This window comes from Canis lupus, chromosome 37 (assembly GCF_048164855.1).
Source record: "Canis lupus baileyi chromosome 37, mCanLup2.hap1, whole genome shotgun sequence".
In the NCBI taxonomy this organism is placed as follows: Eukaryota; Metazoa; Chordata; class Mammalia; order Carnivora; family Canidae; genus Canis; species Canis lupus.
In genome coordinates, this window is record NC_132874.1 from 13,787,819 (window position 1) to 13,800,140 (window position 12,322).

Genomic DNA, 12,322 nt, shown 5'->3' on the forward strand with positions numbered 1-12,322 from the left:
GTACTCAAAAGCAAAGTAGTTTGGGACTTTTGCTTTGGGGCAGTGACACCCCACTGGCTCCCCAAGGCATTGCTGCTATACAAAGCTATCTGATATCACATATTACAGAGATGCTCTGAGGGATTTAACAAGTTAACTTATATTCGTTATTCCTAGATTATTAAAGAACAGACAGTTGGGTGCTACATCTTAGTCCTAGAAAGCTAATTTATGTACAGCCATCCTTCCCCCCAATAATACCTGATACACGAAGTGGTTTTCCATCTCCATAACTCTGTTTGCTGATGAACAGACCTGCCTTCCTCCCAAACCCAGTCTTGAAAGTGTTTTCAGTGGTTGATAAAACACACAGGAGTCGAGGAAATTTTTTTAGACTTTTTTTTTTTTTTTGGTTTGTTTTTAAAGAAACTGCATACATCATCAGAGACAAACAATAATTTAAATACCATGCAGTTTCTGTATGTACAAAACCTAGGCCATAGAGATCCAGTTTAATTTGTATTCTATTTACATTGTCTTCCTCATACAGCCATCATCTGTTAAATTAGAACACAGGAGAGCGCTCCTATACACAGACAAACTATGTACAGACACCCGGGAAGCAACTGGAAAAAGCAACTGGTTTGGGGATTAACAGACAGATGGGAAGAAAAAGTCATCTAAGGTGACCTTCACCCACTGGCTGTGCACGGGGAGAGCCTGAAATCCCATTCACCGAAGCACACACCACGATATTCATTCGGCAAATATAAATACACGTTCATAAGCGGGAGAAAAAATAAACTCAGGTTTTTATCACATCTACCATCACATTGTTTGGTTTCTCTAATTTGACATAAAGGCTAAAGTTTTAAAAGTTTTACAGGGCTTTGAGGGCCTTTGGAGAGGAATAGATAGCAATTTTGAAAGAGCAAGTAGGCCAATGGCAGTCCTTTCTGTCACAGATGGTGGTGGGGAAGTTGGGGCAATGTCTGATTTTGGGAGGGAAACCTTTTGATTTGCGAAATTTCACATTGTTCCTCTCACGCTAATCCAAATGACAAAAGGCTCAACTGGGAATGTATACGTACAAGACCTTTGAGAACTGCAGCTTTTTCAGAAAATGGATGCATTTTAAAACCACCTAGCCCATCTCACTTTTTTTTTTTTTTATTTGTAACTTCTTCCAGTTGTCCTAACAATATGGCAATAAAGAAATGTGGATAGATTTCTCTAAAGACCTCAAGAGTTCACGGAAGGAAAGAGACAGAGGCCCCATCCTGTGGTCCACTGAGATTGCTGAGCCCCCTAAAGTGGGCTTGAAATAGCCCACTTGGATGGTAAGTGAGATTTCTGGGGTGTGGAAGGTTCACCCCTAATTCCTGCAACTGACTTTTCAAAAAGGGTGCTCTGCAGGAATGGAAGTGGAAATTGTGTTCCATATCTTCCATGCTCAAAGTGGACTGCACTTTGGGCAGGATACCTGGGCTGCTGGCTGGCTGCAGGGAAACTGAATTGGGCGTCATGTTCCCAGGGCTTCAGAGGCCCCAGAACCGAAGCCAGCAGAGAAGCCATTGGCCTTCAGAGGAGGAGTCCAGGCAATGGAATGAGTTCCCATAGGACTCGCTCCTGGGCCCAGGGAAGGCCCGACCACCGTGCCAGGGCCCTGTGAGCCACACGAAGACAGCTGGGAGTCACAGGAAGCTCCGACTCAAATCCTGGCAAGGCAGGCACCTCTGCCTGGAACACGTGCCTGCCGTAAAGAAGTCAAACGAAAGAGCCCTACATCTTTCGTCATACCATTTGCACATTCAAACGTCAGTAAGCCTTTCGGGAAGACTGTGTTTACACAGCCACACTGAAATCCCGACCACGTTTTCCCTGAACAATATACCTTCCCACGACAGTTAACTATTCAGATTCAACATTCAAAGAAAAAAAAAAGGATCTAGTGATGGCGGCCCTCCTTGGGCTGGGCAGTGGCGTGCTCACTCCAGATGGCAGGAGAAAAGCGCACGACAGCTTTGCAACGGCTAGTGGGCACTGCCTAAAGAACTGCCCTGAGCTCCCCCCAAAATATGCCCAGGTCCTGGATTAATGCTGGCCAGAGGAGCTGTTAACGCCTGCCGAAAATTAAATGGCCTCACTGATGGGTGTGCCTCCCCAGAGTAACGCTTTCCACACGTTTTGGGGTGGGAGCCGCTTAACTCCTTTTTGTGACGGCCAATCTGGCATCTCTCTGACTCTTGGGCACGTGTGGAGGGGAGCGAGCCATTACCCAGAGAAGTGGTGGTAACGGTGAGACCATAACAGAAAGCCAGGCAGAGCTGTGTGCCTGAGGGCCCTATGAGGTCTGTTAGGAAGGAAAACAGAAGAAGCTGCAATGGGCCTCAAGAGAGTTGTTAGGGCTTGGGGGCTGTCCTTCCTCTCACTGCACATCCTTATCCCTGTTGTCCCTCTGTCAGAAGAGCACTGCCTTCCTGTGGTCCCAAGTGAATGGGACAGTGGGAGAGACATCTCCAATCAGTCTTACCAGCACCATGAGGGAGAGGAAGGATTCTCTCCGGATAGGAGCAGGAAGGTACAGCATGAGCAGGCGTGGCTGGTGTTTGCACGATTCTGGCATATGCCAAACCCTGAAGCTCCTCCACGGATACTCTTCAGTGCAAAGAAAGGAGACTAGAAGGCCATCAAGTGGTTCTGGAGTACCAGTCCCTCAGTGACTGGACAGCCAGCCTTTCAGGACTGGTTTCTGGCTTGCATGCATTGGTCCTATACTCAGAGGCTGTTTGTTAACTTCCATTCCACACAGTCACTCACCCCGGGGTGCGCGGAGAAAATGAAGAACGTCAGCCAAGCAGTTTCTTACCCCAGCCTTTCTGTCCTCAACAGGGTCCTTACACTCGGATGCACGAATACCACAGAAGTACCACAGCCGTGGCTGTGCGCGTAAGATCACCCGTGACATTTGGCTTTTTGGACACAGACGGGTCAATTAATTTGAACTGAGCAGATGACAGCTTTCCCTTCTAAACCAGAGCTCCCTGGAAGGCAGCTCAGCTCAGTCTGCGGGGACACGACAGGTACTCATGCCAGGAGCACACGTTCTTGGGACCAAAGGTCAACCACAGATGCCCCCAGAAAAGCACCTTCCCTTTCATTCACCGTATGGATGATGGCTAGAGGGAGAGGAAGGACAGGGGCAACTGAGGACAGTGCTCCCTTTCAGCATCCTCCTCCTAAGAGGCCCCCGAGCCCAATGCCGCGCCTGGAGCCAGTGTGTCTGGCCGAGTCTAGAAGGCCTACAAGACCACTTGCTTTGCACAGTCATATCCAGGCCAAACGCACTTTTTCGGCTTTCTTTGGACCCCGGTGACACACACTTTAGGAGAAAAGCTTGGCTGGGGCCTAAATGAGCCTAAATGAGGTTGGCCTGCCGGGCCTGGCTGGAGAGGACCGGGCCCGCTCCGAGCGCTGGGAAGCCTTCAGTCCGGTCTGCCGGTGCCCTCCGTATCAGCGGTGGTGCCAGCAGCTCTGATCATGGAGCGGTGACCATCGCGTTTTCGCAAAGAGAATCCTGATCATGTTTCCTTTTATTTTTCTTCTTCTTCTTTTTAAAAAAGGCAGTTCAGAAGATTTACATCATAATGGGGAAGTGAATAAATACCAGCACTTATGGTTCTTATAAATTTATGTTTTGAAGACAGCATAGCACTCAAGAGGAATTGGACTGTTAAGGTCGGTGAAACCTAGAAAAACAAATAATTAAATCAAGACCAAGGGGCTGCCAAAGGTGCCAGACTCCCCCCATCCAAGCTTCCCATCATCAGATTCCCCACTGCTGACAAGTGCCAAGGTGAATCTGGTTTAACCTCCACGAAAAGGCACATCTCTACAGAACTTCTCAGGTCCTTGAGCCCCATGGGATTCACCTTTGATTTTGGGATGGTCTAATGTGGAGCTCCTGGGGGTCAAACCGGAGGGCCCTGCTGGCCCTCAGCCCATGCTCTCAGCTTGGACTCAGCAGCCAGGTATAGCACCTGGCCTGTGTCTCCGAGTCCACGCACTATAGAATTGGTACGTCCTGTTTCTCTAAGACGTTCACCAGTGAGTACAGGTCCTAAGAATTAAGTCGATGTCTCTGTTGCTAACTAGCCATGTGACTTTATATCAGCCCCTTAAATCTCTCTATGCTTCAGTCTGGAATCATAGGAGGGAACCTCCACCTTGGAAGTCCCGTGTGGATTTGGTATTTCTGCCCAGGTTTGGCTTGGGCCGAGCTTGTAAACTGTCACTGGTCTTGACTTCTCAGCTTGTCTCCATAGAAACCCACTCTGGCATCATTGGTGGCTCAGCACTTATCAGATCTTTAATCAGATCTTTAGTTTGGATAATTTAAAAACTAGGCTTCCAGAAGGTCCCATTTAGCCTGGGCTGTAATGCTCCTTCCCTGAGCTTCGGTAACCGTAGGGGAACTTCACACTGACCTCTTACCTTCTTTTGCGCCACACCTGCCACCCAACCTGTGATCCAGAAGCAGATGGGATAGTTTCGTCTGGAAGCAAATATTACAGTTTTGGGGAGGGGGAAGGGAAAAGAACTGCTTGGTACACTAACCTTGTTAAATGTCTACTCAATTCATGAACTTCCATTTCAGTGCTTTTAAATTCATTGAGCTCCTTTCGAATGGCAGCCTGGAATAGAGAGAATCCCGTGAACATGCAGAAGAGGCAGATGGAAAGGAGTTCACCTCTATTTTCTGTGTTCTTCGACAAAGCCGTTCGACAAAGTACGTAACATGAATTCTCTCATGGGGAGGGGAAAAAAAATCACCCAGAACCTACTAAGGATCCCCCTCCCGCTAAATGTAAATTGTAAATGGTGGTACATGGCATGTTGCCCCAAGTGTTGTCTTCCTGTCTCTATGGAGCACTGCTGTCTAGGCAGCCACAGCCCACACAGATCTGCCGCACACTCCTTGGGGCTTTAAATGTCAACCTCTCATCTTCCCTGGGGAAATGATCTGAGCTCACCATGGGCAGGGTGATGCCTCACGATGGATCCTTCTAGAAGGGGTGGGTGATTGCGCCATCCTGTGATGTATAAAGCCCCCACTTGTTGACAGCTCCATTGACTCTAAGGTGGCTGTGCCATGTGTGGATGGCCGCCTCCTCCCAGCACTGTCCACAGATGTGCGGTGGCCAAGAGGAGAGTCAGGCAATCACACCGCAAGGACTGGTGAGGATGGACGGGATAGGAGGTTTGGCATTGGAGGAAACCTCACTTCTTCCTTGGGGGCTGAAATTCCTCAGGTAGGATCAGTGTGGCTCCCCCTCAAGAGAGGCGGCACACACGGCCTCTGTGCCTGTTTATCAGCCTGAGCCACCGCTTCCTGTTCCTCTGCCACAACAGCCTGTGAGGAACTAGAGAGTTCCCTGCTGCTCACAGTTTCAGCACGTGTGTGTGTGGAGACATGCTGTGCTTTCCCTCCACTTTTGCTGATCCCTCATCCTTGGTAAGCCAGCACCCTGTCATCAGAGCAGGAACAAAAGGCAACAAGGGCCAGGGCCCCTTCCTGCGTTCCTGTGTATGTGACACAACCGTGTGTATGTGTGGTGGATGGTGCTGCCGTTCCCCGGGTCAACCCCACAGATGCCTGCACAGGGAAGAGGGGAGTGCTGTGTTTAAGAGGGGGCAGCGGTTTCCGTTCGTTAGGACCTGTGGGGTGGACCCAGCATGTGGGAAGCACCTCTGGAAAGTCTGTCTGCCTCTGGCCCCATCGTTCCTTCTCGAGTGCAACAGCTTCCCTGCGTTCACACTGCCTGCACTTGGTCAGGCCGGAGACTGAGCTGTAGATGACCTCGCCCTGTGGTTCATATAAGAACAACACTGGCCCTGGGAATTCATGGGCAGGACTCTTTAAGAGAAGGCCCCCAGTGTACCCCAGACTCCTCCCACTGTTAACTTGCACATGGGACATAGTCATTAATTTAGACTTTTTTGTTAGTCCCTCATGGTGACCGGACTAGAGTCACAAAGGATTACAAAGCAGAGGTTCATTTTGATACATGGTCCAGTGGACAAGTAAGAATGAGGTCTCTCTCTCTAAGTAGAGGGAGGGCTTGAACCCATGACCCCGAGATCAAGACCTGAGCTGAGATCAAGAGTCAGACACCTAACCAACTGAGGCACCCCAGTGCCCCAAGAATGATGAATCTTTTGCCTCCCTGCATTTCCTATAAAACAAACTCAACTTCAGATTATTTGTTTTTCAAATGGATGAGTGTTTAGTGTAGCGAGGCAGGTTTCGCGGTCTCTGTGATCTGTGTCCCGTTTCTACCATCGGGTTATAATAATTTACAGAGTGAGTTTGTCTCTTTGTGGTTTTTTGAACCCTGCTCCGAGGACAGTGTCCTGCTCACCAAAGGTCCACAATAGGTGTGGAGCCTGGCGCCCGTGAGCAGTTGCGTGCCCATACAGGGGCTATTCTGTTCCTCTGGGCACAGCCTCCACACTGCCTGTCCTCCCGCTGTCATGTAGCATATCTATGACTGTCTCGCGCCTTCTCTGCAGCTGTGAAGAGTTAATTCAGTGACCTCCCTGCAGAGTATCTGGAGCCCAGGGGTGAGGTTTGGGGACACAGCGCCCTTGGCTCGGCAGGCAGGCCCCGCAGCCCTGCGGCACCCCCATTACTGACACCGTGACCTCAGCTTCGCAGCTGTCTGTGACATAGGGGCCAACTGAGGCATGAGGACTCCCCCCACCCCCACCCCACCCCGGGCCCTCTGCTTACTTTGTCAGCAGCGGTGAGGCGGGTCCACGGCTTATCGGCCCTGCGGTCATAGTCCTGAGCATCAGCCACCTCCACATAGTCGCTGAAACGGATGAGGATCTTTCTTTCTCTAAGTTCTTCCACTGTGGGTCTTTGGCTGAGCTGCAGGGGAGGAGAGAGACGGACCCCGTCAGCCGGAGGAGTTGAGGCTGCCGGGTCAGTCTGTGAATTTACGGGCGGACGAGGTGAGAGGCACCAACATGCGACACACAGAGTGAGGGGGCAGGGCCCTGGGGGCGGGGGATACCTAGGGCTTCTGACTCCTGGACCTGGGCTTTTGCCAGGACTCCGGACAGAGCTTCATTGCCCCTGGAGCTATCTACAGGTTTCTCCGGATAGACAGCCTGCGGCTCTTCATGACACTGCAGTGTCCCCTTGCACGCAGCTCCTCTGTCTGCGTGGGTGTGGATTTTCCCACACCTGTGCTACTTCTCCCCGTGGGTGACAGGCACCTTCCATTGTGCTTCTGTCTCATTTTGGTTTTGTAAGTCCACATCCATGTGTCAAATTGAGTGTGCTCTGCAGGATGGGTGTGTAAATCATTTTAAGTGTGTGTGTGTGTGTGTGTGTGTGTGTGTGTGTCTTAGATGCAAAAAAGGTGTATATGCAAACAATATGCAAAGTCAGGGTATGCAGGGATGGTTAGGAGGTCAGAGGAGACCCTGCCGGTCAGGGAGTTCCAAAGAAAAGCCAGTCCACAAATGTAGAGCTGGGCTTGGTTTCTGCCAGGGAAGCGGGAGGACAGGCCTACGGGATGGGTCTGTGGGAAGGGGTGTGAGGAGGAGGAGGAGGAGAATTCACAGGGACGGAGCCCCCTCTGGGTCCTAGTCACCAACACCCTGCCTTTTACTTAAATGGCACAAGAGTGATGTTTCTGTTATCATTTCCTGCCACTCGGTTTTTCTCCTGGAGCAACACTGTCGCTCTTTCTTTAGGAGACCGTCTATTCATGTTATTTAAAAGCAACTTTTCCTCTAAGCCCTAGACTGTATTTACTTCTATTAATAGAAAACGCAGTCAGATACAATCTTCACCGCAAAGGTGCATGAAACAAACACCCACAAGTGAATCCAAACCACCCTGGCTTTTTGACCCTGTCTCCTGCAGCTGCCCTGTACCCCCAGCTGGTGCCAGAGCGCTCCAGCTTGCTGCCGGCTGGCCGACAGTGATTAGATGGTTAGATCTAACCCCAAGCAGGGTTCGATGACTGCCAGGCTGGTATTGGACAGAATGGAGCTGGGCATGGTGAGGTTCCAGATAGGGCCAGAGCAGCGTGCCGCTCCCTCCTGGCCGGTGGTGGGGAGATCTGGGGACCAGAGGCCTCAGGGGCTGTGGCACCAGCCTACTCGCCTGGACAACGTGTGGCTCCCTGAGTTTAAGTGATTCCAGTCTGTGCTGAGACGGCCCTAGCTTTCCTAGGACAGGACCTTCTGGCAGCAGTGCTGGCCTGTCCCAGGAAACCATAGGTGTCCCAGGCTTTATGGGTCCGTCCTGAATCGAAAATGCATTCTCTAAAATGTGAGTTCAGGGAGCTTTTGTACTATCATTAAAATACATACAGACATATGCTGTTTCCATACCCCTCCCACCCGAAATCCTTTGGTATTTCTTAGGACTAGCAAGATTTACCATGGGGTGTTGGACAAATGGTGTTAATTTCTAAATACACCATGACCAGAGAAAGGTTAAACATGGAATTTCTAGTTTTTATTTCTGGAAATCATGATCTGGATATTTTACGAATAGACTTAACAGCAGAAATCTGGAGTGAACAGGAAACTAAATGTTAGATCTAAAGGTCAGTGACTATTTTTCATGCCTGAATTCCATGGAGACGTTAGGCACCATCTCTGCAAATCAACAAGGCATTGCACCCAAGTGTGCTGAGGGAGGGAGGGAGTGAAGGCACCAACTTCTTCCACTGGGCGAGTCTCGGGGGCTGTGGAGCCAACCAACCAACCAACCAACCAACCAACCAACCAACCAACCACTCCGGACTCTCCCCTGGGAGCTTGGGCTTGTGCTCCTGGCTCCTCGGGGTACATAAACCTGGGCTCCCTCCTTAGAGGGTGAAGACATAATTTTTGTGGCCAAAGTAAGGTTTCTGGGGATGGTGGGCCAGCAGCAGGGGTAGGGAGCAGGGGTCGGTAGCATTGCATTTTAACCTACAGCAGAAATATCATTTGCAACCAAATACTGAAGAGTAAGCTACTTAAGACCCGATTCCCACTATCAATACAACTTGACCCAAGTGCATGTCCCCTCCTCGCCTCCATCTTTCTGTCTCTCTTTCATTCTTCCCATCCATCCATTTAGCTAGCTAGCATTTTTTTTTTTTTTTTTGAAAAGCGGAGGCCAGCATTTCCTACCTAAAAGACGGAGCATATAATTTTTAAGTTAGTCTCAGCTTGGCTGAAGAATAAGACTGGTCTGTTGCTATCTGCATCAGCTCCTGGGTTCCACTGTTCTCACTAGTACATTAAAATTAGATGGAAAACCTCTGACTGCAGATAACTGAAATGCAGCCACAACCACTGGCATCTGGTCTTGCTGTACTCAAGGCTCCAGAGGGAAAGGACCCGCCCAGGGCCAGGAGGCCATATGAAGTCCCGACCTACCGGCAGGCTCACATCTCTGTCGGCAAAACCAGATGGAAAAGCTCCTTCCAGCCTCTCCCTTAAAAGCACTCTCCCTTTCCTTAAAGTCATTATTTTTCATCCTCCATGCCAGCCCCAGGGAGGGCAGATGCAAAAATTATCAGGCAGTTTTCTTGGGGGGAAGGAAGGAGAGCTAATGGGGAGGAAGAGGAGCCAGTCCAGGGGGATGCCACCATCATCTGGCCTTTCACGCACTTGTTTGTCCTACTCCTTATAACTGGGGGGGCACTGGGTTTGTCACCAGATGTATGGGATGTTCCAAGTGAGAGTAAGTGCCAAGAAACACAAATCATCACCCTAATAGTTGTAGGGCATGTTTTAGGATCTCTGAATTTCTTCCTTCATATAATATTTCTAGGGAGAAAAACCCATTAATAAACCTTTAAAAATTAATTTTAATGGGTCTCTTAACTGTCTCTAAGATTTGAGTATCTTTCTCTCAAGACGGTCACTGTAGGAGGCTGATTAAAAACACAGAATGTAGTATTGTTTTTTGTGTGCTATCAATTAATTAAATGTGTCAACGCCATCCAAGAATAGCTTCAAATAAGAGTCTGTTATTAGGCCACTCATACAGAATTGGATCCATTTGGGTCTACTTTGCGTGGCCAACCCGTCTATTTTAGGGGTTAAACATACATAAAAATTCTGGCTTTATAAGATTTTATCTGCTTTTCCAACACCTTCAGTAAATTGTTCAGTACTTTCGGCATTTTCCTAATTCAGTAATTCGCGCTGGACTTGGCCTAATGAAGTCAATGAGTTCTCAGTGAATAGGTAAGGAATAGTATGGGGGGCGGGGGGCAAGGGAGATTTCCTCTCCCGGGGTCACAGCACATAAGTGCATTATATTTGCATTGCTGATTCTGAGAATGCATTTCCAGTGTTCAGTGAGGTGAACTTTTAGCGAATTTGGTGAATTTTTAAAAAACAAAATATTCGCGGTTAACTGACATATGATGCACCTGACATTAAGTTGCTTTGGGTGGGGGAGGGGGGCGTGTCACAAAAAAAATCAAGCAGCACGATGTGACCCGCCGAAAGGACTGAGGGGCATGAGACGGAGCTGCCCACTGTCCCCGGGAGAGGCCGTGTGGGGTCCAGAGAGCCGCTCGCTCTCGGGGCCAAGGAGCAGGACGGTGGGAGCGCCTGACCGGTCCCGTGGGCCCCGCGCTCTCCCCCCCCAGCCCCAGGGCAAAGCCGCTCACCTTGCGGGTTAGCCTCCTCTTGATCTCTCTTTTCTCCTCTTGTTCTTCCTGTTCATTCCGAGCTGCAAGAAACATCGAAGAATGCCCCTGATTTTGGGAAACCGAGTCCCACGCAGGCGAATCCTGCGACCATCCACTCGGGGTGCTCTCCCAACCGCCCCTTGTCTCCACGGAGGGTGCGCTGGCTGGCGGGCCTCCTCACTCCCTTTCCTGGGCCACGTGGAGGGGGGCGGTCGAGTCCCCAGGCAGACAGGTGGGCTGAGAAGTGGGTGCAAGGCAAGGGGGGTGGGTCCTGCAAGGGCCCTGCAAGGTCCTACAACCGCTGTCAGTGGGGCCGGGGCATCTGGGGAGAGAGGCCAGGCTCCCTGCTCTGGACGAGACCCGGGGGCCCGCTCCACTCTGCCGTGGGCCCCCCAGCGCCCGACGGGGGCTCGCGGGCACGTGGCCTCGGGTCTGGCGCTCGCTCGGTGAGGACCGGACAGAAGGTGGCCTGCGGGGGCACCTGCCACTCCGCCGAAACAGGAGGCGGCCCGGCTGCCGCCAAATGCCAGCGTGCGCTGCACGAGGAACTTCAAAACGCTCACCTTTCGTAAGCCCTGATTCCATTAATTCTTTGACTCTTCCAAGAAGTCCACAGAACAGGTGGGAGGCCAGAGTGTGGGACACAATTGCCTGCATTTAGACTTTTTAGGGAGTGTCTCAGGAGAGAGGACTTTGGAGTCTAAGCGTTCCCAGCTTAATAGGTGGGCTGACTTACTCATCAGATGTTTAAAGAGCCGTAGGTTAGAGGGTCTGGGGATGGAGCAGAGATTTGGAGGGCAGGGAATGTGGCTGATTTCTCCTAGTGAGCAAAGCGGGTGATCTTCCTCCCGGGCTTGGGGTTGGAGGCATGGGTAGAAGCCTGGCATTGCCCATCAGACCACATCAAAGAGGGTCTCTGCTTCTCACCCACGGAATCTAGAACACCCCGGGCACTTGGCACTTGTTCTCTCTCATTTGGAAATCACTGTCGTTAAATTAGGTTTCAATAACTCGACTCCTCTTATCAGCGCACACTTGCAATTCAGTCATCTCAGGATAGAACGGGTCTCTAAAAAAGGGAAGCCGCTGTGCCCAGGAGTGGGGTCCTACCCAGCTTCTCCTTGCATGCCCTGGCAGCAGCCACCACAACCAGAGGCGACTCACGCTGTGGGTGGCCACTTCCTCAGGCCCTGAGCGACACCGCCAGGGGCACAATTTGGCCTCTGTGAGTGCCTGGAGTGCGGGGCCAGTTTCAGGATCTTGTAAGGGGCACCAGGGATGCCCACATCCTGCAGTGGGCCAAGGTGACCAGAAGACCCCACTGCAACATGCCCCACAGGGCCCCAACCTCCTCACCCCTGCCCCCGCCCCCCCCACCTCCAGGAGAGCTCCTTCCTAAAAGATCTTCCTTTAAAGATCTAATCTCCCTCCCAGAGTTCCCTTTAAAAATGCAAGTTTGTCTTGGATAAAAACTCATGAAACTAGTCAGCCATTGACATCTTAGTATGAATCAATCTATCAGAGATAAAATTGGGAGGCAGAAAGAAGAAGGGAGATTGCAGACAAGTGCACTCGCAGGTGGCCCAAGGATGCAAGACTTCGAGTCTGGATAGTGAGGACCCCAG

At 50.7% G+C, this 12,322-nt stretch overlaps 1 protein-coding gene across 10 annotated transcripts in view; it reads right to left on the reverse strand.

Annotated features, from left to right (window-relative positions):
- Nucleotides 1-361: 361 nt before the first annotated feature.
- The window catches only part of PHACTR1 (phosphatase and actin regulator 1), a 555,008-nt gene continuing 543,047 nt past the window's right edge, over nt 362-12,322 (reverse strand). For all 10 annotated transcript variants that reach the window (XM_072813914.1, XM_072813913.1, XM_072813912.1 and 7 more), the window contains 4 exons: nt 10,677-10,738; nt 6,773-6,913; nt 4,597-4,673; nt 362-3,728 (listed from right to left, as the gene is read on the reverse strand). In XM_072813914.1, coding sequence (XP_072670015.1) covers nt 3,713-3,728; nt 4,597-4,673; nt 6,773-6,913; nt 10,677-10,738 — 296 coding nt within the window. In that variant the 3' untranslated portion in view covers nt 362-3,712. The remainder of the gene's footprint in view (nt 3,729-4,596; nt 4,674-6,772; nt 6,914-10,676; nt 10,739-12,322) is intronic.